The sequence below is a fragment of the Penicillium riverlandense genome, assembly GCF_028828495.1.
Source record: "Penicillium riverlandense strain IBT 135883 chromosome Unknown utg000002l_segment0_segment0, whole genome shotgun sequence".
Classification (NCBI taxonomy): domain Eukaryota; kingdom Fungi; phylum Ascomycota; class Eurotiomycetes; order Eurotiales; family Aspergillaceae; genus Penicillium; species Penicillium riverlandense.
This window is the reverse complement of record NW_026643195.1, coordinates 2,821,099-2,846,198: the sequence shown is the minus strand read 5'-3', so window position 1 is coordinate 2,846,198 and position 25,100 is coordinate 2,821,099. Positions and strand designations below refer to the sequence as shown.

Here is a 25,100-nt window from a genome sequence, read left to right as displayed (position 1 = left end):
GCGGTTTCGGCAGCCAATAATAGGGACTCACCGCATTGGGTGCTTTCTTATTACGAGATTCGGATTCCCCCTCACCACCAATTTCTGTTATCTAATGCATGCCTGTGCGAGGGCAACAACGCCGTGGTTGTGCGCCCTGCCATTGACAAGGTGCGGGGCACGCTGCAACTACACTCGGGTACACAGATTGGAGGCCGAATGGGCCGCCGATCATGTATTTTTCTGCCATCCCGCCTAGATAAGGCTACCCCCGGCATCGGACAGCTTATCGGAACAGAGTCCGCGACAGGGGAGTGGGCCGTGGAACTATACTCAGAATGGGTTGAGTTCAACATTGAATTGGCTGCTATGCACTCTTGTTTGGAGGACACATTATGAGCTGTATGGGGTAGAACGTGAATGGAGTTGCCAGGTTTCATCGACTGACCTAACTGAATACTCAGTTCTAGAGATTCGCACGCTCCACATACTTGCCAACCGTGCCATCCATCTGTGCCTCCAACACAGCACTCTTCCCGCTCAGCACACTCTGAATCGCCTCAGGCAGTTTCTGCGCCAGCTCCGCCACAGTGGCAGCGCGGCCAGCCCAGATCTCGCCGCCAGCGGCCGCCTTAGCAATGCCGGGGTAGTCCGGCGAGGGCGCGAAGGAGATATTGAGATCCTCATTTGTAGCGCGGGAGGCATCGCCGTCCGGATGAACAAGCAACATGCTCCGTCGCGGCGCATTCCAGCCCTTATTGTTGAGGACAATGGTCAGCACGGGGATCCCGTAGCGCCGCGAGATCCAGTACACTGATCCCGGCACGGAGAACAGGTAGGTCCCGTCGCCGACGACCTGGCAGACGAATTTGCCCTTGTTGCGCCCACCGTGCTGCACATCCGTCGCCAGCTTGATGCCCAGTGCTCCGCCGCCTGACCAGCCAAGACCACCGCCGCCACAATTGATCCATGATTGTGGCAGAGTGGCCCCGATTTGATCGCTGACCATATGGGTCAGAGTCACGGCTTCGATGGCCCAAATCGTGTCTTGCGGGCAGCCTTGGCGAACCTGGCCCATGAGATAGTGAATGTTCAGTGCTGCGTTTTTGCCGCCTGCGGGCGTGACGGCGAGATCGGAGATGGCCTTCCGTCGCTGCAAATACTCCTCATCCCGACGCTTGCCCATGCTGAGATTTTGCTGGGAGGCCACAAACTGCTGAAGGGAGTTATTAATCGAAATATGGACATTGAGCTGCTTGAGCGCTGTAGTAGCGTCGGCACGGAAGGTAGCCATGGCATTAATGTAGAAGACGGGGATCTGCTGCTTCAGTGGATCCACGTCGATGTGAATAATCTTGGCCGATGGCGACGGCTTGAACTGGGTAGGAACCCAGGGGACATCGCAGTCAATCACAAGGATCACGTCGGCTGTCTTAATGGCCTCATGGCCGGGATATCTCAGCCCGAGCCAAGCAGGATGATTGGCAGGGAAGCACATATCACTTCCGCCGGTGTCCAGGACTCGGATACCCTTAAAGTGATTTGCCAAGTTGACCAACTCCACCACAGCCTGTGCCTTCCGGCCGGTGTAACCAGCAATAACCAATGGATTCTGAGCAGCTGCGAGCTCTGATGCGATCATGTTCACTGCCTCATTGTGTAGAGCAGCCGGGGAAACGGGACCCCAGAGACTCTGATCCAGCTGATAAGGCTCAATGTCCTCCTCCATAACTTCTCGGGCACCGACAAGGTATACGGGGCCTTGAGGGTCACTGGTAGCGAATTTTAAAGCCCGGTTGACAATCTGCTTAACATTCTTGCCGGTCTTGATCTCCCCAGAGTACCGGCAGTATTGCGAGACGATTTGCTTCTGGTCTGGCACATCCTGGATCCAGTGGATATACTCGGTGCGAGAGCCGCGGCTCTCTCCTTCGATTGTATACGGCGACAAGCCAGCGAAGATCAGAACGGGTGCGCGGCCGCACGAGGCATTGTGGACCGCGGCACCCAGTCCCTGCGTTCCGACATCGACGTGAACGATCACCGCTTGGGGCTTGCCTGTCAAGCGGGCGTAGCCGTCAGCCATTGACAGTGCGACCATCTAGTGCGGGTTAGCTCTACTGCAAACAACAAGACTCTTTTATAAACAACCGACCTCATTGGGACAGGTGATGATGGTAGGGAACCGATCTTTCCTCTCCTTTTGGCCCTTCACCATAGCCTCCAGGATGGAGGGGTGGTCGGACCCCAGATTGACGAAGACATGAGTGACGCCGCCCTAGTAGTCAGTCAGTATTGCAAGAATGAATGAAGTTTATTTGTGGGAACCGACCTCCCAGAGAGCTTCGAAAAAAGCAAAGGATGCAGTGTAACCCCTAGCTTCAGGTGAGCTATCGACTCGCAATGCTATCACGGTCCCTTTGCACATACATAATTCCTTCTTATGCAAGTCTATGATAAAAGGCCGAGTTTGAAGAGCAATAAATTAAGTGACAAGACAAAGTCCGAGGGTGAGCTGCGAAGATAGATGCTCAAGATGAGGGGAACCTTGATAGTGAGGGGGAACGCTGATTAAAGACTCGGCGACAATCCCGAGACTCAGAATAGCGTGGGGGTCTTACCTAAAGCGAGCAGAACGACGAAAATCTTTTTTAAAACAAAACAAAAATAATAAACAAACCTGTTTGGTTCTTGTTCATATTTGTTCATGTTGTTGAGTCGTGGTCATAGTCTTCCATCTTCGCTCGCAAATATTTTTATATTACGACAATGCACTAACAAAACAGACATCATGTTTAGGCATAGGTGAAGATATTAACTTGGGAAAAACTCATCTTTTGAAGCTGAAGATAGAGTTTCGAACCATGACTTCGTAAACCGAGACAGTAAATTGTCAATCGATGCTGAGAAACCCCGTTTGGTTAGTCGATAAACAGCCTACTTACCAACTGGTGGATAGTGCCTGTTGATACTATGGACGTTGTCCTGTTGATGCTACCTATTGGCACAGAATTCCACTTTTGTCTTTCTAAAGCTGTGAGTTCCTCAGTTCATGTCACCCTTCGCATTCTACTCTATTAATTTTAGCCTTTGTAGTTTTTAACCTTTGAGTATGGCCAATCTTGCTTTCAACCGGAAATCTTCAGGTCAAAATGAAAGCGTTCTTGACTTACTACGAGCTTGCTTGGAAGCAGAAATAAATGCGAGGCCAGCAGCTGTAATAGGACATGGCTGTACGAGGACAGTAGCTGTAACAGGACCATCTTGAAATCGCGTCGACTCACGCGTCTGATCATCAGCTTTCGACACTGAACCAGGGATATACGTCCCCAGATCAACTAGCTCTTAGACGTCGATACTCAATACAGTAGCAGTAGAATATCACTATATTCTACTAACTGAGGACAGTGTACCTTCTCTACTTGACAGGTATCCTATTTACTAGCAGCAGCCGCAGCCGCAGCCGCAGCCGCAGCCTCCTTATCAGCGGCCAACAACTTCTGTATGGCTGGCCGGTTCACGCAGCGATCCCACCACGCACGAACAGCTCCGCGACTGATGATGACATCTCCGTAGCCGCACGCGAAAAGTCGTTGGATCAGCGGAATGTAGTAGATATCAACGAGAGTGAAGACATTTCCAGCCATGTACTCTTTGTTCTGCAACAGACGTTCTGCCACGTCGAAAAACGCCTCCACCGACTTCAGTGCGGCTTCGACGACGGCGTCGTCGGCGGGTAGCCCCATGAAGCGTTTGGCAAATTTCTCGAAGGCGATTCTGCCGGCTGGATCCGCGAAGTAGAGCATTTCGACGGACTGTGCCTGGTCGAACAGCGCCGCGGCTTCGACGTCGGAGGCGGAGGGCAGAAGGGGAAATGAATACTTTGTTGCAAGGTATTTGCAGATTGCGCGACTTTCATAAAGAGTGAAGCCATCGGCGGAAGTTAGTGCGGGTATTTTACCCCATGGATGTCGTTGCACGTGTTCTTTGGACTGGTAACGACGGCGTCAGCTTGGGAACAAATGATTATGAGTGAGAAGAAATTTGAGGCTCGATACGATATGCAATTCGCATCGTCTTCCAAGAGAAACGGGTCACCCACCTTTTGCTCCCCTTTCTGAAGGTTGAGAAGAACGAGGTCGTAGTCGGTAAAGCCACCTTCGGCGAGAGTCAGGCGGACACGATCGGTGTTGGTCGATCCGCGAGAGCCATAGAGAGTAAACGCCGGCATTTTCGATTTCGGGCTGTACAGCAGTTTCGACGCGAATCTGGGGCTATTTGTGAGCTTCGATATTGTGGAAGTTCTCATCAAGAGAGCCACTCAGTATTTAAGGCGAAGACATCTCACTGGGAGCAGAAGCTAGCGGTATTTATAGAGCCTCTTCCACTTCCATCGAGACCCTTTGGGATTCACAAGCAGCGACACTGGCCTGGGATATGGTTGGTCGGTTCGCTTTCGCTACCCGATCGGGCTAGCGCTGACGTCTGCTAGAGACATGACATTCCTTACAAACGTATGGTTGCGGTGCGGAATCACGCCGCATCATTTGATTCGTCTGGTCGGATTTCTTGCTTGCTATGGAAATTTGCTACTTGCTAAACGCTGATCCTGCTCGATGCCAAGCGTGGAGAGCCGCCAGAAGGCCAGGGATACGAAGTTATTTGAAGGGCAGTCTCGGCAGTGTGCTTGCTAAAGAAAGCGAGGAACTCTACGGGCTTTCTAAAAATTCTGGTGATGACCCTGGCACGGATGGAGGCTTGTTTGGGAGGGTAATGTCACAGACCTGGTTCCCAGTCATGTGCTTCTCATGTGACTTAGCTTCTACCTGTGCTTCCCCACTTTCTTCCGGACTTCGTAGTATTCTAAGAATAACGATTCTTCCTCTCGTCTAAAGAGTGTTCCGCGCAAGCGTGAAAGTCCCACCCCCCGCCCAATGATGGTCGGAAGCGTCGTTGCCCGCAAACGGAGCACTAAATGTAGAACAAAGGTGAAAACTGGTTGTACAACCTGCAGGTCAGTCATATCCCGTCACCGGTCTACACCCCAAGACTTAGACGGCCAATCAGCTCGGCAGTGAGTGTGCTCAACAAGCAATAGAATTAGGAAGGTCAAATGCGATGAGAATAAGCCGTTTTGCCAAAAATGTGTCAGCACTGGTCGTACTTGCGACGGCTACGAGTCCCCCTTTAGATTTTCTACCAGTCAACCCATCAACAATGCTCATGCTGGTGGCATCAAGTCAGACGTTGGTTTAGAACCAATCCGGTCACCCTTCATTGACATCACTCCTCAGGACATCGACCTTCTTAATCGTTACTTCTCCACCAAAACCATGTTCGACGTGAATCTGGGCTGTCACGAAGAAGCCAGACAAGTCCTTCAAGCCAGCTTGACAGATCCGCTCGTACGACACTCACTATTGTCTCTCAGAGCTCTTCGGGAAGATCTCGAGACGTCCGGAGACGGTCCAGTGTCTGTCGCGCAGCAGATCCCGAGCTATCAGTATGGCCTCCAGCAATACAGTATGGCTTTGGAGGGTCTTGCGTCTAACTTGTCATCTCTGGGCTCCAATGGGTTGAAGTCGGCATTACTTTGCTGTCAGATGTTCATCAGCATTGAGCAAGTGCGAAAGAATTACGCTGCCATGGCCCAGCATATCATTCACGGACTCAAGATCATGCACGAGTACCGGGCAAGGCCAGGGTTTGTTGCCGCGAACAAATTGCTGCCAGCACACCATGACCAACTACCCTTCGTGGATGTCTTCATTATCAAGCTGTTTGCTGCACCTTGTAAATTTGCAGATCCTCCAGCAACAGCCGAGGGAAGTGGGACGGCGTCGTCTGTGTCTTTGATTTCGCCTAATCAACAACCTGTTGAATCTTGCGATCTTCGCACGATTGCACCCGACATGCGGACAGAGCTTACAAGGATTGCCGCGTCGACGCTTGAATTCCTCTCCAAAGTCTCGCAAGTCGAATCCGTAGGAATCGCTCTCCGACTACTATCCGAGAAAGCAGCTCTGCTAGACTCTCTAGAATCATGGCTCATTGATCTTGACCTGGTTCAGATGGAGATCGGACCTCCCGGCCCTGAGCCTATTTCAGTGTCTTTCTTGCGCCTCTTCCATCTAATACTGAAAATCGTTCTGTGCGGGGCACTAGACTCCTCACCAGATCTTTATGCCCGGTTGACAACTGAGAACGACCGATTACAAGGCCTAGCCAACAACCTGGGTGAAAGACTTAGGGCTTATAGAACGTGCAGTGGGACTGGTAGTGGTCGAGGGAAGCTCTCCGTAGTGTGATGATAGTTATGGCAAAGCGGCGTGTTCTTTTCTAGCCACGCATCTGATTCCTGTGTTTCCACAATCAATGGAATCCGCATACTCCGTTGCTAGCAAGTTCTGTAATTTTGGCTGAAATCTACGCAGGGAGCCAGACCCTAAGCTTCCTCACTAAAGGCACGGCCGCCCAGATAGGTAAGCCCCATATGGCAGAGAAAGTCCGGAACGTACAGGCACATACACACAGGATAATGTCTGGCGCCCCGTGACTAGCTCTTTCCGTTTTAGTGCTCGATGTTCAAATCAGCCGGCGCATCGCTCCGGCAGCACCCTTCCGATGGCCTCCTGGTCTTATAGGTGCCTCCCGGGTGACACTGGGATATCCCGAATCGCCTAGCGATCCAGAAATGTGAACTAACCCTCTCGGAATATGTCCTATCACTTCTTTCATTTCATGCGCTGCCTGCGTTTTCCCGCTATTTCGGTGTTCGAGTCCCGTCTATGGCGGTTGGATGAGAAGTCGCCGTATTGGGTAAAATATAAATCACGCAACGGGAGGCTGATGTGCATCATGTTGCTGGATAAACTTGGAGGCGATATACAACTGTGACTCGGAGTGTTACATAGGAGCGTTTGAATCGATCACGCTTCCACCGGAGGGGCCTCGGAGCAAGGGCAAGCTTGGTACGACCAGAAGCTTTAGGTCTCGGACAACGAGGTATCCACTGGCCCTCACTTACCATATAGGTAATCATGAGTGTGGCTGCCGTTACTCAACACAGCAGAATTAACTCCGCAAGATATAGCCGATGATTAGGAGGGCAGAGGATACCTCGGCACGGGCGTGATAATGATATGCTACGGGGAAGAGTCGCTGTTCAAAAGGGCTCGATTATTTATTGGCTACCCATATAATCATGAACGGCAGATAGGACTTTCAATGGGCAGACAGTGAGACATCACGAGACGCAGAGAAAATTGATCATTAGGCGTTCAGGTTCAGCGGTGATACGCAAGAGAACGAGTTCAATTGTGGAATTTTGAATGCAATGATCATACCTGGGAGGGGTTAGTATATTACTGAAATCATGGAGCCGAAAAGGACGAACTCACCTTCGAGAGCAGCCCAAATACCCAGGCCGCACATAGATAGAGACGCCAGGAAGTAAATGACATGCCAGGTATTGATGGCGACCTGGAACCTCCCCCCGCTGAAGAAGCCACGGATCCATCGCTGAACGGTAGATCCCTCCCTGCGCACTTGTCCGGTTGCAGGGTCGAAGCCTTCTCCGCGCTCGGGTCGGATGGCATTCTTTTGAATATCGAAACCGAGCGCGAAAATCGGGGGAAGGGTATAAGTCAGGTTGAGAAGCATGGAGGCAGAGATGAGGCTGTTCAGGCCAAAAAAGTCGGGTATAGCTGCGGCGATTATGAAGGCGATGGCCCAGTACATCGGAACGATACATGCGTAGAAGATCTTGCCGCGCTTGGTGGTCAGTGGTGGTGCGCCCAAGATATCCAAGAAGATATTGTTGTAGATGACCTTGATACCGATGTTCCCGTACAGACCACCGCTGATTAGGGAGGCGCAAAGTGAAACCATATTTCCCACTGTTTGCCAGCCGTATATGCTGACGCCCTGGTAGCTGGGATTGAAGGAGTATTGACCTTGGAGGTAGTAGACGACACATCCGTAGGTCAAGTACAAGCCATAGATAAAGAACTGCGCTCCCCACATCGCCTTGATGAAGTCCATAGGCCGGCGCATCTCAGCCATAAATTCGACGAATAGCTGCGCTCCAGCGTAGGCCAGTACGCCAGATAGCATGCCATTTACTGTACCGATTAAGCCATTGGGAGGGATATTGTTGTAGTGTATAATCGGTGGATAGTTCCCATCCTTGTCGGGCGTGATAGTAGATGAGTCTACCGCACTCCCTGCTGATCCCAATCTCGAGATCGCGTAGTTAGGGGGTGTATTAGCCATGACGCCCATCGTCATGATTATCACAAACACGTTCATCCATACCCCAGCGTTGGCTACCCATCCATAGGCTTTGAGACTGCGAATTTGCGAAAAGAAGAGGCCAACGAAAGCGAAGATCAACGGGCAGGCCGCATAGCACAATTTGAACCTAGACACTTGAGAGATGTTCTCACCGAATACCAAAGTGACCGAAGAAACCAGGAACAACAGGGACACTCCCTGGAGAATATTCGTCACATGGCGGCCATATTTGCCCCAGGTCCGGTATCCAAGATCGCCGTAGTTCTTGACCGGAAACTGGTAGCTGTCAACACCCAAGAAGACGCGCCAGATCAAGTAGCCGGAATATCCGGCCATGAAGCCAAATACAGTGTAGAATACGACGCCTGCGTCCAGTCAGTGATGTCCTGGGGCAAGAGTGAGCATGTCCGCGAACCCGGGCCCCATCCCAACGTTCCCATAGTGAATCCAGCGCCATATGGACCCATGATGTCTGTTACGCGGTGAGTCTCCTATTTTGTGGATATCTTGGTCGTTTTGGATTTCCATACCTTCGGCAATGAGATACCAGCCTTGAAAGCGTATATCAGCTATCATGGTTAAAGCGGCAGTATTATCGAGTACTTACAAGCCCCCCATGACGCCGACCTGAACGAACGACTGGCATTAGCCCATTCTTCGTCAGAGATATGAAGCCGATTCTCGTCGGCGAAATCCGTTGCTGTCAGGTGAGATTCCTCCACCCCATCTGGCTTCTTCGAAACGAGGTCGCGCCAGCTGAATTCCGGAGGTGCGTAAGTTGACTCCTCCTCCCTTGTTTTGTTCGCATAGTAGTGGTACTCCTCAAACGTCACATCCGGATCATACGGTTTGCGAGCCTGGGGCTTACTATAGGTGCCCTGCACCACCTCTTGGGAGACGCCCGTGCTGAGCTTCTCGTCCATGCTGTTCAAAGGTGGTCACGTGAAACTATGCCTGCGGAAGAATCGCAAGCGCGATTGAAAGACGGAAGAATTGAAACAGAAAATAACTAACAATATGTTTGAAGTGATCCACAATCGCGCTTTGACTACATATATATATTAAATATACAGCTCGAGACGGACCCCAGCCGACCTCTTATCTTTCCGGAGTCACGCGGGGTGAAAAGCATTAATCGATGCGTTCGGAGTGTCTTCGGAGTGTGTTCGGACAAGGATCATGGCGTCGGGTTGCTGTAGGGGGTGTGTGCTAACCGCCGCTTATCCGGTCCCGTGAGATTGCAACTTACCTTCGACTCGGCCTGGCCTATAGGAGTATTCCTGAGTGACGGACTTGAACTATCCGGAGTAAAGAGGCAAAGTAAGGATTCCTTAAGTATGCTTGGACAAAACTTACGGTGGGGGTCTGATTTGATTTGATTTATTCCTCATGCTTTTCACGACCTTAGGTCGTATGCAGCCCCCTAGTCGATGTAGCCTGGACAGTAGTGATTCAGAACTTACAAGATCCCACATAGGGTATTCCAAAAGACGACAGTGTTCCCGGACGAGCAAATGCGACAGGTCGAAGATATGCCATATCGAACCACACAAGCAAGGACAGGCACTCTCACATATGATGATGTGTTGACTCTAAACTCAAAAGCGATCGCTTCATTCGCATCCCCACAATTGGAGAATACAATAGCGATTGCTAAAGTGAATGCTCTCCGTCACGTCATAAATCGCTCTCAGATTGAGCCCTTCGCCCAAGCTAAGGGTCAGAAGATTTTCATCTTCCCCGCTCTCCATACACGCACAAGATCTTCCGGCCAACCGATCTAAGGCTTCGTGCAAATGACCTACTCGGCCGTACTAAACAAGAGACAAAAATCCTCTCTCCGGCACTCCTTCTCTACACCCCTCGATGCCGACAATGGTATTGACTAACATATGCACCCCCGCATTGTCAGTCAATGGAGCGCTGGACAAGCAGTAAGCATTGTTGCGGATGCAACAGGTGAGTTCTCACTTCAGATATTCCTCGGCGAGATATCTTATATCGTCGATGAACAGACGATTTTTATGAGCTTGAAGATCTATACATTTTCTGTACCAAGCCACCAGCTGTCTTTTGTTCAAATTAAATCGCTCCAAACCAATCTAACTTCAAACGCTTGCAAAGGGCGTCCTGCTAGTCTTTTCATTCGGGACATCTGTAACACTGCGAGGATATTCAGTGCCAGACTTCATTAGGTGACGCATATGTATTAACTTGAAGCTACTTCTAAGATCATTTTCTTGTTTTACACCTCAAATTTTTCAAGGTAGAACTCTATGCCACGCGGCTGGGAAATGCGGGGCGTCTCAACCCGAAACCTTGCTTGCTAGGTTAGAACAGCACCCTAGATGGGCACGGTCTTACCGAATAAAAACTCCGTCTGAGATATAAATGCCGTCGCAATTCCAAGTGGAGCCCCGGAGAACTTGCTTTCCATTAACCACTGCCATACCCATCAAGCCATCACAATGCGTTTGCCAGTGCGATGGCTCGTCCTTTCGTCTGCTTTCCTGGCAAATGGCCAGACATTTAATCCCAACGAGGGAGCCACGCCAGGCCAGTTTGACGCAGCAAAAGTAGGCACCAACAAAACAACAAACGCGACATACTCGAATCCCATTATGACAATCAACGCTGGCGACCCGTAAGTAATGCCGATGGAGAAAGGCAATCTTTCCAGGTATAATGTGGCTTAATTTTCTTTTCAGATTTATGACGCGCTACAATGGTTGGTATTTTTTCACATATTCTACGAACGATAATGTCACCTTGAAACGTTCTCGTGCTATGACGGATAATTGGGACAATGCGGAAGAAAAACTTCTCTTCAATCCTGATCCCTCTAGTGGTGAACCCTGGGCCACAGATGTAAGCTGGATGCAGTGCCAACTGACTATATTAATTCATTTTTATTTTTCAACTGTTTTTGGCTGACGCTTTTTACAGCTATGGGCCCCAGAGATCCACCACATTGGAGACCGCTGGTACATCATTTTCAGCGCAACACCCGACGCAGATGCACCTCACCCACTCCAGGATGCCATGTGCCCTTTTGAGTGCCCCGCTATCAACCACCGGATGTTCGTACTAGAAAGTGACGGACCCGACCCCTGGGCTTCGAATTATAGCATGAAGGGAATGCTCAATACATTCGACCAATTCGCTATCGATGGAACCTATTTTCAATACAAAGATCAGCTTTACCATATCTACAGTTGCTGGGAGAATACATACAGCGCCTGGCCTGCAAATCTCTGCATCACACACTTGAACAGCCCTTGGAACGTTTCCTCCAGTCTCATTGACAGAAGGATGATTTCTGTTCCCAATGAGCCCTGGGAACAAGTTCCGTACGGGCGACCTGGCCGGCTAGCGACGAATGAAGGCCCGCAACAGCTCACCAACCCCAAAACCGGTCAGAACTTCGTCATATACTCGGCGGCACGGGTGAATACGCCTTTCTATTGTCTGGGTATGTTGGAGCTTGTGGGTGACAATCCGATGAACTATCAAAGTTGGCGAAAGCACCAAGAGGGCTGCGTCTTCCACCAGAATCCTGATGCTGGTATCTACGGAACGGGTCATGCGAGCTACACGACTAGCCCCGATGGGACGGAGAATTATATCGTCTATCATGCGCAGACGACGGATAATCCTTCAAGTAAGTGTGCTGGATTTCATCCTCAAAGTGGCTTTCATGTCCCGCTGGCCAATGTTGATTGTGCTGACTTGTTCCGAATAGCGAATCTCTATCGTACGGTTCGTACGCAGAAGTTTACCTGGAATGAAGATGGAACGCCGAACTTCCCAAAGGCTTTGAATGGCCCATTTCCAGTGCCCAAAGGCCAAAGCTAGTGCCGAAGAGATGTTGACTCGGGTTAATAGCTGCCTTTAAATTATGTCTCCTGTGACTTATTCTTCAGTAATGGAGATGAATACGAGATGAGTGACTATCCGCAAACCAGATACGGCGTCCTAGAATGAGCTTAAGACAATGGAAGTAATACCAACCCAAAAGAAAATAAATGTAGTCGATGAGGTGAAAAGATGCGGCCTCAATGAGGGATTTCCGCGGGTCTGAGGTCGGTGGAAGTCCGCGAGAGAAGGTCGCACAATCGGAGTTTTGGAGCGTCGAGGGAATCCTGCTCCTCTCTCGTCTTCTGCGTATAGTAGAGATACTCCTCGAAGGAAACATGTGGGTCATACAGCTTGCGTACCTGCGGCCTTATGTACTCTCCGTGTCCCACCGGCTCGTCTGGCCGGCTAAGTTCTGTGGCATCGCATTTCTCGTCCATCTTGATGCTTGGGTGGACAGCGTGCAAGAGTCAAAACTTACTCGGAGGCAATTTCAACGAAAGTAATAGGTACTCGAGGACAGATACCTGCATCTACTTTCGCAACATAAGCTGGGCCCCGCGACGAAGGTGGCGTGATAAGCAGGTCGTATATAGCAGCGCCCGACCCTTCCTCAGGAAGCGCCTTCGGCCGAGTGGCTTCCTTTCAGTCCAAAGCCCGGCATCGCCATAATGCCAACTGATAGCTGGAGACTATCACTCAGTGGGTCGTGCCACAGTAATGATTCTGGGGTGTTTTGCGAGGCTACCGGGGAGAAAAGGGTTTGTTCCGCCGAGCGGGGAATGCACAGACGTGTTGGGATGGTGCGCTAACCCAGTGGCCCTTACGCCGAAATTGACTGCGCCAGGTCTTTCCTGTTAATTTCTCAGCGTGGCTTTTCCGCTAAAGACCGAACCCCGCACGGACATGCCGGAAGAACTCAATGGCAACTAGCACAGATTCTGTCGTGGTATAACCTATCCAATAGAACTGGATTGAACGTGAACTACTCCTTCAAAACGCAGAGAGGAAGTACACAGATTGGGCAATATGGAGAGCGCAAGTGAGCCCCCATTGAACAAAGAGTTTGAAAAGCTCGTACATGAGACGTTGGCTCGCTGGCATGTTCCTGGCGTATCGATTGCTGTGGTTGATGGTGAAAAATCTTGGGCAGAGGTTTGTGTCTAATTTGCACAAAGACAATAGTCATTAATGACGCCGACAGGGTTACGGCATCGCCACTTTTCCATCAACCCCAGCGACAGCATCGACACTTTATTGCGTGGGCAGCATTACTAAAGCATTCACCGCTGCGGCAGCTTCTCTACTGGTTGATCAAGGAAAGCTTTCATGGCACACGCGACTCTCCGACGTAATTGGAGATGATTTCATCCTACCGGGGGAATACGCTACAACTCGCATCACTCTCGAGGATGCGCTCAGCCATCGCACTGGCATGGCAGGACACGATCTCTCCTACGGGAACGAGGGTGGACGGTCAGCAAAAGAAGTCACTCGAAGCCTGCGTTACCTCCCTTGTACTGCACCGCTCCGTACGAAATGGATATACAACAACATTATGTACGTCGCTGCTGCTCATGCGATCGAAACAGTGAGCGGTTCGACCATTTCCGATCTCTTCAAGGCGCAAATCATGAACCCTCTTGGTATGCAGTCGACATACTTTACAATATCCGCTGCGCAGAAAGCAAAAGACCATTTTTCACGGGGATATTACTACAACAACGATGTCGGCGAATATCAAGAAGTTCGTCTACCAGTTGGCGATATAACTATAGGTGCTGGAGGCCTTATCTCCAATGTGCTGGATTTTGCAAAGTGGGTACGGACAATGATCAAGGAACTTGGCCCAATGACCAAAGAAGGTCATAAGCAGATACGGACCCCTCGAATGTTGAAACCCGCAGATCTGGAACCCTTGCCCTTCACTGGCGCAACGTCGTATTGCCTGGGTTGGGAGACTGCTGTTTACCGTGGCGTCCAGATATACATGCACGCAGGTGAAGTGGAGGCATATGGAGCATACGTTGTTTGGATTCCCTGTCTGGAGTTTGGCGTAGTTGCTTTTGCGAACACTGCAGTAACTTCAAACTTTGTCCAGCAGGTACTGATATGGACTTTGATTGACAATAAAATGAAGACCCCAATCGAAGAGCGATTTGACTGGAATAAAAGGTTTGTGCTTTGCTACCCCAATACTTTCGATTGATAGCTTACCTTGACAGAAACACAATGTTGTCCCAGAGGCTGTTTGGTGATTATGATAGGGCCCTTCAACGACACTTCCCTCGACTGCCAGATAGCCGAACCTCCCCGAGCCTACCACTGGCAAGCTACTTGGGATCGTATAAACATCCAGCTTACGGTAACATGAACATCACGTTGAAAGACGGCAATCTGTACATTCTTCGTGCAGGATTTCGCTGGGAAGTTGATATCGTGCTCGAGCATGTAAATGGTGAGCATTTTTTGGGGAGAATGAACTCTGTTGTCAACCGTGGCGGATATTTTTTTAAGGATGCCTTCCCCTGTGAATTCAGGGTTGGCGGTGCTGAATGCGTTCCTGCTGCATTCGGAGCAAGGCTGGAAGAGGAGATGGGAGAAGAAAAGATATGGTTTAACAGAGGTTCCTAGACGAAGATAGGACTCTCGCCTTGAGGCATGTTTACCTAGTCAAATTCTATAGTTAACCAAACTCGACTTCCATAGTCTGCCACCACTGGAGGCCATCGACCTGCAGCCAAATCCAAGAATAGCAGCTTGCACTCTATTGAATATAGCAGCCACCCAAACTTTCGGAAAGGACAGTCTGAACAAGAACAGCGAATAGATATTAGGCTGAACCCCTTACGAAATATCATGCCTCCAAAAACTATATTCACGACTATCCTAGGATAGTTCTGCTTCTGCTGTATAGGTCAAGGACGTACTAGTCCACCGGGTACATATACACGGCCAAAGGACCTTGCAACCACACCAGTGCTAGCACCTCATGCGGAGCCCGCTCCAGCTAATGGTGTTGACGATGCCATATTTGAATACTTTCTGGATGACAACTAAGGAGTAGCGGATATAGTTATAGACTTAGTCTAGCGCTAGATCCTATTACGACAATGGTAAATGGCCAATTTCTACTTAGAAGACCCATAACCCGACCTCTGGTGAAGCCGTTAAGAAAACCAAGCGCTACTTCCAACGGTTGTAGGGAGACCCGATCGGCAAAAAAGAAGTCCTGAATGAATTCAAGTCACCCTTTCGCTCTCACAGCTCGGGTATGTGGCCTCTATGGCACGTGCGGATCATGGTAGGATGTAGAAAATAATAAGTTAAAATCTGGATGCCAAAATAGACTATATTTTAATTCTACTTCGAAATTTTGGCTTTAAATAGATCTATGGGGGTTGAGCGACTCCTCAAAAACAGCATTTTCTTTTCGTATGAGAATCTCATACAAAAATCAAAACGTTAATTGTGAGATGGAAAGCCCTCACCCGCGAGAGCCTTACATTTAGAACCAGGCATTATAATATACTATTAGATTTTAGTCCTGATTGAATGCGGGGTTGTTACTTCCAAAACAAAAAGTAGTAAGTACCGTTTGTACGGCGGTACCATACAAAAGGTACATTATCTATTATGATTAAAGTTCGTAACATGATGTCGGGGAGGACGAGTAATTAGACTGAGGAGAACCCCAGCGGTTGGAAGTCCTCCAAGGGACGAGTATTCAACCAAGGAGTATGGCTGAATTCGGCTTAGGGTTGACCAAGTTAGGCTTAACTGGCTGAATTAGGCTTAACACGTATACTTACGTATTAACCTTATAAGTCACTTCTACTCTCGAGCTTGCTTGCACATTTTTCGACTCGCGACTACTTACTGATCACCACAATGACCGACATTCCTCCCTTCCCGATCCCTGAGAGGATCTCATCTCTGATGCCACTAAGCCGTCGTCAAGCATTGCGCCACCATCAAGAGCGATCTGTGAGCGTAGCATCTAAGATTTCGCAAATCTGCCAGACTTCAGTTGATTCAACAACGACGGACTTTCTTGAGGCCAAGATAGCAGCATTAGAAGACGAAAAAGCCTACCTTTGCTGCATCAGAGAGGGACTTGATGACGCGAAACTCGCAGGGCTTTTCACAAATGCTTCTTTCCAAGGGCAAATCGGCCCTTGCCTCACCAGATTCAGATCTACGGCATCTGTGCTTCATATCCTCAAACGCCAAAGAAAGATGCTAGAGGAGGATTTGGAGGAGGAAGTGGCATTGAAGCGACAAAGACTGTGTGACCCACCCGACGAAGGGCTCCTTGAAAGAGCGTACAGGGATACGATAATCCCACGAGTCATGGGCGCTTCTGCTAAGCAGGGCGCTAGGCCCTTCAAACAAAGCCAATTCAAGGTGGCGGTCAATGAGCACTATGACATTGCAACCAAGTGCCAGAAAGGCACGTCTTACTGCCACGTTCTGGGGTTGTTTTTGCCAGCCTCCACAGTCAAGGCGGCCCATTTAGTGCCCAAGAGCATGACCCAGGAAGAACTGGCACCTCTTTTCGGAGGCGAACATGATGTTCTCGCTGATCCCAGAAACGGTAAGGAAATTCCTTCCTCTTGGTTAAAATTAGCTAACGAATTCTACTTCTATAAAGCACTCTCGCTGGCTAGCCCCATTGAAGCGCTCCTCGACCTAGGGGTCATTGCAGTGGTCCCAATCCCTGGGGTAATGACAACACCAACAATCTGGAGATGTGTAGTTCTGGACGAGTCCAAGAACCAGAACATTGTACATGTGAGGGAGGAAGGGGAAATTGTCAGGGTAAATGTTAGCTTCACTAATAAACTACTGATACAAAGGATTTTGCTGACAATTTAATGGGATCTTGATGGCCGAGTTTTGAGGTTCTTGTCTGACAACCGTCCCCGTCGCCGCTATCTCTATTTCCGGTTTCTCATCTCATACCTGAACGCTAAGCGACTAGAGCTCGGCGATGTGACCAAGAAGGTAGAGGCAAGACGGTTCTGGCCATCTGGAGGAGACTATCTGCATAGATCAACCTTGAGGAGCCTTGCGCGCTGCATCTCGGGTTCCGATATTCCCGATGATCTCACAGATGACCAGACTTTTGAGACCCCAATCAATGTTACTCGGGATACCGAGGCAGCCATGATACTAGGAGCAGATATCCGAGCTGCCCAGCATGACGCAGAGGATAGCAGTGATGGCCCTGATGTCCGAGATGCACTGGTTAAGAGCACTGAGCAACTTTAGGAAGCTTGTGAGCTGAATAGCCAGACTGGTACTATTTGTATTATTATTGCTTTATATGCCTACCAAAACTATGGTGCTCAAATAAACCCACCGTTCAGCACCAACAGACGCCCTTCCATTGATAGCGTAGGCAAAATGACGAAGACACCGAATCGATTATACATTAGCAACGCTATGGTGGTAGCTAGCGCGTACATAACTTCGAAAGTATCATGTTGCCTAGTCAAATTGAGAAGATGCTTTTGCGATTCTTCTCAAAGTGGGAGTTTGAGAACTAAAATGGAAGTTGGCAAGTCTCTGTGATGTAATATTCCGAAAGAACTGCTGTCTAAATGGTATTCCCACGGCGGGAAGAAAGTTCCATGCCCTCGAGCAAGTGATGCCTGCCAGCCAGGCATAACAAAATGCATTTTTGCTGGGTTAGCCGTTTGTGGCGTCTTCGAAGCCGAAAAAGACACCTCCGGCACAGTCCAGCTCACGGTGTTACCATTATACCGCTACCACCAATCAGAAAACAAAAGAGGAATTCAATCTCGAATTTTTAAAATTTCTATGAAGGCATTCTCCCCTTGTTTTGTTCCGCACTGGATTTGAGGACGGCGGATCCTCACTTGATCGGCCTAAATCGGCAATGGGCAGGGCAGTGGAGCGAACACCCGAATACAAAGGAGGCTGCAAAGCGCCATATTTGAGAGCTAAGAGACTAGTAACTCTTTCGCACCCCATTGCCATGCTGGGATTGGCTCTGGCCATGGTGTTAGCTCCAAAGTCACTCTCGCCTTCTCAGCCTCAGCGGCGAGTTTAGTACACTGCTCCTTGTATGAATCGTCCGCACTTCGAGGGCAGGTCAGGTAAATTATTTTGAGAGCAGGTGCCTGAGAGTCTCTCTTGATAGAAAATTGACGAACTATGGCATCGAGAGCTTTCGCGCAATGATTGGTTCCTCGTGCGATCAAAGAAAGATGAGAGACGGAGGCAGGTACAAGGTCCTCGAGGTGTGACCCAGAATCACCAAATTCCTCGGTGACAATTTCTAGTGGAAGTTCGAGCTTCTGTAGCTGCTGAAATCCGCGCATTGACAGCTTGCCAGGAGGAATCGAGCCGCGTAGTTCGTCTATATTGATGGAAACAGAAAGTTCTTTAAGGTGGTCCCCGACTGCATGCGCGATTGCTGTACCAAATTGAGAGAGATTCCAGTACTGAGGGGCATGACCTATTGTCGAATGGGAGTATCTCAATTTTTTTAGGCCCGGCGCATGTTTTAGGAGGCCCGCAATGGCCAATTCATCGATAGATGCGCGTGTCATCTCAACCACTTCCAGAGAAGATTTGAAATCATTGCGTAGGTATCTAGACGAGCTGCTTTCGTGGCCGTTACCTTCACCTACGCATGTGGGACACTGGAAAGATCGGATGCACGGTAGCGCGAGGAAAGGAATCGCCCAATATAGATCAAACCTAGTTCCAAGGATGGGAACTGTGAGCTTGATAACACGGTGAAGACTGCAATTTGGCCGTCTAGCTCTGTGAATAACAGCATCGATGAGTTTGTCGGCTGCAGCGACTGGTTTCCACCATTTTGGTAGCCTGAGCACTTTGAGGTTGGGCAGAAGGGTCAAAATAAAAGCTGCCGCGTACTGCGAGTAGCGACGGGCTTCGAGATCCCCTTTAATGAGGGCCCAATAATCCTTCCAGTCAATACCTGCTTCTTTTAGGTATGGAGAATCAGCAAGCAGTCTGACAACACCTTCGGCCGGGAAGGAAGAATCGTATGTCCGAGTATATCGACTGTCGTGCGTGAAATCCGCCTCTTGAATATAACGGGCTATACTCGGCTCGACGGCGATGTGTTCGATCAGATTGAACGCCGAGTTAACAGAATAAGGAATTAAAAGCGTGTGTAATCCACTTCTGACCAAGTGCTTTGTCTTGTAATATTTAAACTGCCGGAAATACCAGCGCAATTCTTTGTGGTGAGCGGCGAGCGGGGCACAGAGGTCATAGATATGTTTGCAGGTCAATGCGAGGCTCTCAAACCCCTCTGGGAGGGCGTGGGTGATAATGATTTCCAAGATCTCGTTTGGTAAACGCGTGAAACCCATGGTGGTTCTTGGCGAAGGATACCCCTGACACGCAGTTCGATCTGTGTCAAATCGCTCTATTGGTATGTGCAAGGAGTGTTGAATGTTGTGGGCAGAGAATTTTAGGACAGGCGACCGAAGGGCGAGGAGAGGTACAGATGGCCCTTCACTTAGGTTTTGAATGCAGAACTCAAAACAAGGTGTAGCTAAATCTTAGTAAGGCCTTTATTGACCAATTGAGTCCGCAGAACCAATGCGTCGAGCTACCTAGAAAAGAGTCCCGCCGTGGGTCTCAAACAAAAAGCTTGACCCAACACAACGCGGATTGGGTTTGTCACTCTGCTTACAATGCCCGTTATTATAAACCGTTGCTCCGTTCGCGACAAACCCATGCATGACAATGGTCAGTCTGTCCCGGGATACTGTAGACTCAAAGAAGTACATAATTGGGTTAGAAACAGACAACACGTCATAATTGTTAATCGAAAGTAACGAGACTTTCGGATCTTCGGCATTTGGAGACCAAAAGTAACGATCTATTCTAGACCACGGTTGTTTATGCGGGGCTGATTGTCACACGCATGTCCTAAGGGTGACATCATCGATCATGGATGGTAGCTTATATAGCCTTATAGTTGAGCCCGTCTGATGGCCTTTCGGATTCAATCCTCGTTTGGCGCAATTTCGAGAACATTCACTTCCTATCTACAACTTAATCTGCTATTCGTCATAACATCTGCTCTCTGCACTTCCCCTCCGTCATGTCTAGCACCAAGATCGTACGCGTCCCCCACCTTGGTGGTATCGAGGCATCTTACCACATGCCTCGACCTTACGATCCGAAAAAGCCAACTTTGGTTCTCGTCAATTCATTTACCACGTCGTCAGAGCTATACCGTCAGCAGTACGCAGACAAGGAGCTGACCGACACCATGAATCTACTTGCCATCGAGCTTCTTGGTCATGGCCAGACACGCACTAAGCGCGAAAATTGGACGTATTGGGATACGGCCGAGATGAATCTGCAAGTCCTTGATGCTCTAGACATCAAGAAAGCTTTTGTACTCGGTACAAGTCAAGGTGGTTGGATCACAGTGCGGATGGCGTTGATGCGGCCGGACAAGGTGGATAAAACCCTCCCAACCTTGGATCATTCTAGAAAACTATTATGCTAACACATGGGTATTGAGATCTCTGGCATCATTCCCTTAGGCACATCAATGGATTCTGAAACCGACATAACCCGCAGCCTTAATTGCTGGGACGCGCCTAGCCTGCTAACTCCCTATATTGAGAAATGGACTTCTCAACAGCCCACGCCTCAGTTTGAAACCGACCAAGAATACAGCGATTTCTTGATCGACATCGGTTTCGGTAAAGATGAATGTCCTGCTGATGTTCGCGATTTCTGGCGCAAGACCATCCGCCAGAATTACTTAGGCGACGATGGCCGGCGTCGCATTCGCATGGCAGCTATAAACTTGAGGGATCGGGATGGGTTGCACCCGAGGCTGTTTGATGTGCGATGTCCCGTGATATGGTTGCATGTAAGTTGTTGCATCTGATTTTCCCATTTGCCGAAGTCTCGCTTTGGTATCCGAGTATAGAAACTCATATAGATTCATCACTCACTTACCATTCATGCAGGGAACCAAAGATGTAGTCTACTCCGTCACCAACGCCGAGCGCGAAATCAAGCTATTCGTGAACTCTCCTGACGCGCGCCTTGTGACTGTTCAGGATGGTGCTCATTTCCTGAGTGCTTCACACCCCAAGGAAGTGCACCAGGCGTTGATTGAGTTTGTGAAAAAGTACAGCGCATGAGATTTGATTATTGACGCGTGCCCTGTTGAATATCGACCAATGGATATCTCTATACCTGATTTTTGGCTTCCTCCATCATCTTCCCACTGCCGAATTTTCACCCTTGAGCTACCTACTTGTTGTAGGCGGCATTTATCGAGCGGACGAGCAATCAGCATGACGGAATATTGGTGGTGGTGGGTAAGCCTAATAATGGCACAGTAAATATATGGTTGTCAGTTTCATCGATTGTTCTAAATGAAGAAGTATGGATCACCAGATCAGCAGGAGCCCTGGGGCCATGTGGTGATATAGTCTTGACCCCCGGGTCCTTTCGCCCCCAGCTCCACTTGCGGGAGAACGGTTAGTCGTAAAAATACTCTAGATCTATGTCATGTCTTCCTAGACGAGGACTTGCTGGGTTCTTTTAGGTCGCTAGGTTTCTCCTTCTTAGTATTGAATGTCTAGAATATTTAGAAGTCCGTCTACATACGTTGTGCCTTAGTGAAATAGCGCACCCAATGGACACGTTTTGCATGGCCTTTTAGTAATTTGTGTCTATTGTAAGGACACTGTTGAGGCTGAAAATAGTGCGGGTTTGTATGAGCTTTAGGTTAGGCGGTTCAATGTAAATGCCGGATATTCCGGGCAGCGGCCTGGTCATCCCTGGATGAGCTGTGATTCGAAGGCTTATGTGACTGTGGCGTCTGACCCCACTTCAACCGAGAGCATCTTCCTTGCTCCCACGCTCCCACCCCCTGTTTTTCGTTTTCGTCTGGCGATAGCCAGCAGAAGTCGGATCCCTTCGTCCTCGTCTTTTTGTTCCCTGATATTGTTAATCCAGGCTTTTCGAAGATTTTCTCTTTCAACCATACCAAACAGAAGCTTCCTTTCAGAGGACTACTAAAGCAAGCTCTATGCAATGCAAATGTGAAAATGTCGTTCGAACTCTCCGACGTCGACATCTCTGATGCAGAAGTCATTGCGCGGGATATTGAAGTTCCGGCAATGCAAAATGTCCCATTATACCGAATAATGTTTCCTAGTTCAGACTCAATGCAAGCTACACAACTGGATCAAATAATTCGTTGGTACACTGACATGTTAGAGGATGCTCTACGAGGTCGGTGGGAAAGCTTTCTCAAGGCCTGCACTGTTGACGACAAACCTGTTGGGTTCTGCGCATGGACCCTCGAAGCCCAAACGAATGAGAGGCAGCCTGTTATGAATGCAAATGCGAAAGAAAATTTGCGAAAGCGGGAGAAGAGGGGAAAGAAAAACTGGTTACCAGAGATTCTGGACGTGGAACAATGGTTGTCTGTATCAGCCCGGTTAAGGAAGGAGCGTGAGCGGGTCTTTGGGGATCTCAACAGTATATGCCGTAAGTTAATGTATTTGAGACCATCTAACTCACTGACATCTCGGCTCCAGGTCTGACGTTTATGTCGGTAAATCCAGACTATCAACGACAAGGGATCGGCTCTATGTTGATGCAGCGGATTTGTGAAGAGGCCAATCTACATGGTCGGCAAGCGTATGTGCTCGCTTCACCAGAAGGAGTTCGACTGTATGCAAAATTCGGATTTCAAGTTGTCGGTGGTGTGGATACACCTCAAGGCACAATAACAAGTATGCTTCGACAGCCTCAACAGAGGGAGGGTATGTCCTGAGGCATTTCCGTGACGAAAACATGAATCTAGTCATTGAGACCAGTTGATTAGCTGAATGTTGCCTCATATGCCCACAACTTTAATGCATCTGCTTATGAGATATTTGAAAATTGACTACATCTCAAGTGGGAACCCCGTAAACAGCTCATCCAAAATCGAAGCATCCAAATCCAGGTACTCCGAAAAGTAGGGAAAACCAGGACTCCAAGAATCTCCCCCGGAAGCTTCAACAGAACTGATCTTTTCGATCAAATCCCCACAGTTTGCCAGACAATGATCTGCAAGATCCCAAGAAGAGCGCTGCTGATAAATATGAAGTGTATCGACCATATGCTTGGCCATCCTGAGAGAGGAATTGCGATCATGCGAAGTTTTCATCCGCAAAGCACTTCGTAACAGAAACGTCGTAGAGGACGTGAGCGAGAAAGCATTAACGGGAATCCAGAACCCATTTAAATGCGATTCATCCAACTCTTGTATTAAGTGCACGATGTCTTCTGCAGCACGCTGTGCTTGCATATAGAAAGGGGAAACTGTCTCTTCGTCAAATTGATTGGAGCCTTTGTCGAGGTCTAGTTGGATACGTCGTAGGAGAAGCTTGGCTGAGAGGTATGCCAGCCGGAAGTTTGCTGCACCTTGGGCGTGGAGATGCACTCCTCGCAGAAGGAGGCGAATATCGTCGCTTAGTGACTCTTCCCATTTGCTAAAGCGCTGCTCCAGCTCAGCAGCCGACTTTTCCAGCGTGAAGTCTTTGGATACGCTGTACACGTGCTCCAGGTAGCAGCTCAGTACTTCGGTCAAACTAGTCAATGCGACAAAGACTGAAGCGGCTGCAATCTGGAATGGCGATGCGTCCGAGGAGCCGAGGTCGTCTATTGTTGGGAAGGGCACATCATATTGCGCACGGTGAATCTGCAACGGTGTTCCATATGCCAAACTGCACCTGTAGGGATATGATTCAGTAAAACGTAAGACACAAGATCAACCTCTAGAGATAAAGCCTACCATCTATCATGTATAACAACCAACCACCAAATCCGAATGCGAAACTTCTTCTCGATTGGGGGGATATTCCAATGAGACGGGTCCCGGTTCAGCCCCATGGCATTGCACAAGGCCACAGCAGTGCCCACCTTCCCCCCATTCCCAAAGATAGACGTACTTGGTCTCCCGCCGACTGTGAGAATGATACTGATTACTGATGATATTCCTGGCGATAGGAATAATTCCGAGTGAAGCGCCTCACTTGCAAGATTCCAGATAAATCGTATATCAGGACAGCGAATGCGGGACAATTTAGGTGAGGAATCCCAATATATCAAAGCATTGGCGTATAAATTGCATAGTAGAGCCGGAGAAAGCTTGTCTTTATGTGTGGAAAAGGCGGTTTGGAAGGAAGCTTTATCGAATATCGGAAAGCAGGGGTTGGCTTTCTCGAAGAATCTAATATGCCATTCATTAGTACTAGGGAATAAAGGGAAATAAAAGAAATAGAGCACCTACAAATCAATAACTTCTTCAATATATGGCTCGAGATATTTCTCAATAATCTCGCACTTCATGGCCGCGAGCGATTGGTTGGCTGTCACACCGAGCGGCCGCCTGGGGACAGTATTAAATAGCACCGGTCTGAGCGGCCTGTTGGAGCTTGGATTCGTGTGAATAATACATCTTCGCCGTATATCTGGAAGTGTTGACAAATAACTTTCCAAGACATGGTTGTCATCTGCGATTGCCGGGCTGACGATGTGGGAGGTATCGTCTCCGGTCTCGGAAACAATTCCCATCAGGTTGGAGAGTTCTTGCTGTTTATTTCCACGGGAATAAAATGCTTCCGTTCGATCATTATTAGACGCTCTGTATGCTCTGGGGGCCTCCGAAACGGTTGCAAGAGGACTCTGCGTATTTCGATGCTCCAGCGACTGTCTACTCTGAGAGAGTCTCGCCTGCTTCCTTCTGGATGGTGCTTTTCGTGGAGAATATGCCGATCTTCTCGCAGAGTCTGCTTCTGGAAAGTTACACTCCGTGTCATGGACCTGACACATTATGCACTTGTCCGAAGAATCTCGGGTTTTGCATCGTGATTTGCGTTTCTTGCACGGGAGACAGGCTGGATGTAAGTGAGAGCGATATGGCCGCCCTT

General features: G+C 49.1%; 12 protein-coding genes across 12 annotated transcripts; 6 read left to right on the top strand and 6 right to left on the bottom strand.

Moving 5' to 3' along the window:
• Positions 1-445: 445 nt before the first annotated feature.
• Positions 446-3,242, bottom strand: N7474_003470 (uncharacterized protein; the record flags this gene model as incomplete). Its single annotated transcript, XM_057194885.1, has 3 exons — positions 446-2,080; positions 2,135-2,257; positions 3,153-3,242. 3 exons carry the CDS (start codon positions 3,240-3,242, stop codon positions 446-448), a joined length of 1,848 nt encoding a protein of 615 aa, XP_057056240.1.
• A 171-nt stretch (positions 3,243-3,413) lies between these two features.
• Positions 3,414-4,210, bottom strand: N7474_003469 (glutathione S-transferase family protein; the record flags this gene model as incomplete). The annotated part of the gene is made up of 2 exons (XM_057194884.1): positions 3,414-3,971; positions 4,082-4,210. 2 exons carry the CDS (start codon positions 4,208-4,210, stop codon positions 3,414-3,416), a joined length of 687 nt encoding a protein of 228 aa, XP_057056239.1.
• A 1,102-nt stretch (positions 4,211-5,312) lies between these two features.
• Positions 5,313-6,287, top strand: N7474_003468 (uncharacterized protein; the record flags this gene model as incomplete). The annotated part of the gene is made up of 1 exon (XM_057194883.1): positions 5,313-6,287. The coding sequence occupies one exon, from the start codon at positions 5,313-5,315 to the stop codon at positions 6,285-6,287; it is 975 nt and encodes a 324-aa protein (XP_057056238.1).
• A 964-nt stretch (positions 6,288-7,251) lies between these two features.
• N7474_003467 (uncharacterized protein) lies at positions 7,252-9,197 on the bottom strand (the record flags this gene model as incomplete). The annotated part of the gene is made up of 5 exons (XM_057194882.1): positions 7,252-7,325; positions 7,380-8,639; positions 8,690-8,746; positions 8,805-8,825; positions 8,882-9,197. 5 exons carry the CDS (start codon positions 9,195-9,197, stop codon positions 7,252-7,254), a joined length of 1,728 nt encoding a protein of 575 aa, XP_057056237.1.
• A 1,545-nt stretch (positions 9,198-10,742) lies between these two features.
• On the top strand, positions 10,743-12,129 carry N7474_003466 (glycoside hydrolase family 43 protein; the record flags this gene model as incomplete). Its single annotated transcript, XM_057194881.1, has 4 exons — positions 10,743-10,918; positions 10,983-11,142; positions 11,221-11,935; positions 12,017-12,129. The coding sequence occupies 4 exons, from the start codon at positions 10,743-10,745 to the stop codon at positions 12,127-12,129; spliced, it is 1,164 nt and encodes a 387-aa protein (XP_057056236.1).
• A 200-nt stretch (positions 12,130-12,329) lies between these two features.
• Positions 12,330-12,569, bottom strand: N7474_003465 (uncharacterized protein; the record flags this gene model as incomplete). The annotated part of the gene is made up of 1 exon (XM_057194880.1): positions 12,330-12,569. The coding sequence occupies one exon, from the start codon at positions 12,567-12,569 to the stop codon at positions 12,330-12,332; it is 240 nt and encodes a 79-aa protein (XP_057056235.1).
• Positions 12,570-13,158: 589 nt separating this feature from the next.
• On the top strand, positions 13,159-14,338 carry N7474_003464 (serine hydrolase domain-containing protein; the record flags this gene model as incomplete). Its single annotated transcript, XM_057194879.1, has 2 exons — positions 13,159-13,284; positions 13,334-14,338. The coding sequence occupies 2 exons, from the start codon at positions 13,159-13,161 to the stop codon at positions 14,336-14,338; spliced, it is 1,131 nt and encodes a 376-aa protein (XP_057056234.1).
• Positions 14,339-16,020: 1,682 nt separating this feature from the next.
• N7474_003463 (uncharacterized protein) lies at positions 16,021-17,007 on the top strand (the record flags this gene model as incomplete). Its single annotated transcript, XM_057194878.1, has 1 exon — positions 16,021-17,007. The coding sequence occupies one exon, from the start codon at positions 16,021-16,023 to the stop codon at positions 17,005-17,007; it is 987 nt and encodes a 328-aa protein (XP_057056233.1).
• A 1,091-nt stretch (positions 17,008-18,098) lies between these two features.
• On the bottom strand, positions 18,099-19,505 carry N7474_003462 (uncharacterized protein; the record flags this gene model as incomplete). Its single annotated transcript, XM_057194877.1, has 1 exon — positions 18,099-19,505. The coding sequence occupies one exon, from the start codon at positions 19,503-19,505 to the stop codon at positions 18,099-18,101; it is 1,407 nt and encodes a 468-aa protein (XP_057056232.1).
• Positions 19,506-20,245: 740 nt separating this feature from the next.
• N7474_003461 (alpha/beta fold hydrolase) lies at positions 20,246-21,308 on the top strand (the record flags this gene model as incomplete). The annotated part of the gene is made up of 3 exons (XM_057194876.1): positions 20,246-20,608; positions 20,675-21,031; positions 21,132-21,308. 3 exons carry the CDS (start codon positions 20,246-20,248, stop codon positions 21,306-21,308), a joined length of 897 nt encoding a protein of 298 aa, XP_057056231.1.
• Positions 21,309-22,223: 915 nt separating this feature from the next.
• On the top strand, positions 22,224-23,004 carry N7474_003460 (GNAT family N-acetyltransferase; the record flags this gene model as incomplete). The annotated part of the gene is made up of 3 exons (XM_057194875.1): positions 22,224-22,668; positions 22,719-22,946; positions 22,988-23,004. The coding sequence occupies 3 exons, from the start codon at positions 22,224-22,226 to the stop codon at positions 23,002-23,004; spliced, it is 690 nt and encodes a 229-aa protein (XP_057056230.1).
• A 67-nt stretch (positions 23,005-23,071) lies between these two features.
• Positions 23,072-25,002, bottom strand: N7474_003459 (fungal specific transcription factor domain-containing protein; the record flags this gene model as incomplete). Its single annotated transcript, XM_057194874.1, is given in 3 exon segments — positions 23,072-23,900; positions 23,963-24,456; positions 24,472-25,002. The coding sequence occupies 3 exon segments, from the start codon at positions 25,000-25,002 to the stop codon at positions 23,072-23,074; spliced, it is 1,854 nt and encodes a 617-aa protein (XP_057056229.1).
• Positions 25,003-25,100: the final 98 nt, after the last annotated feature.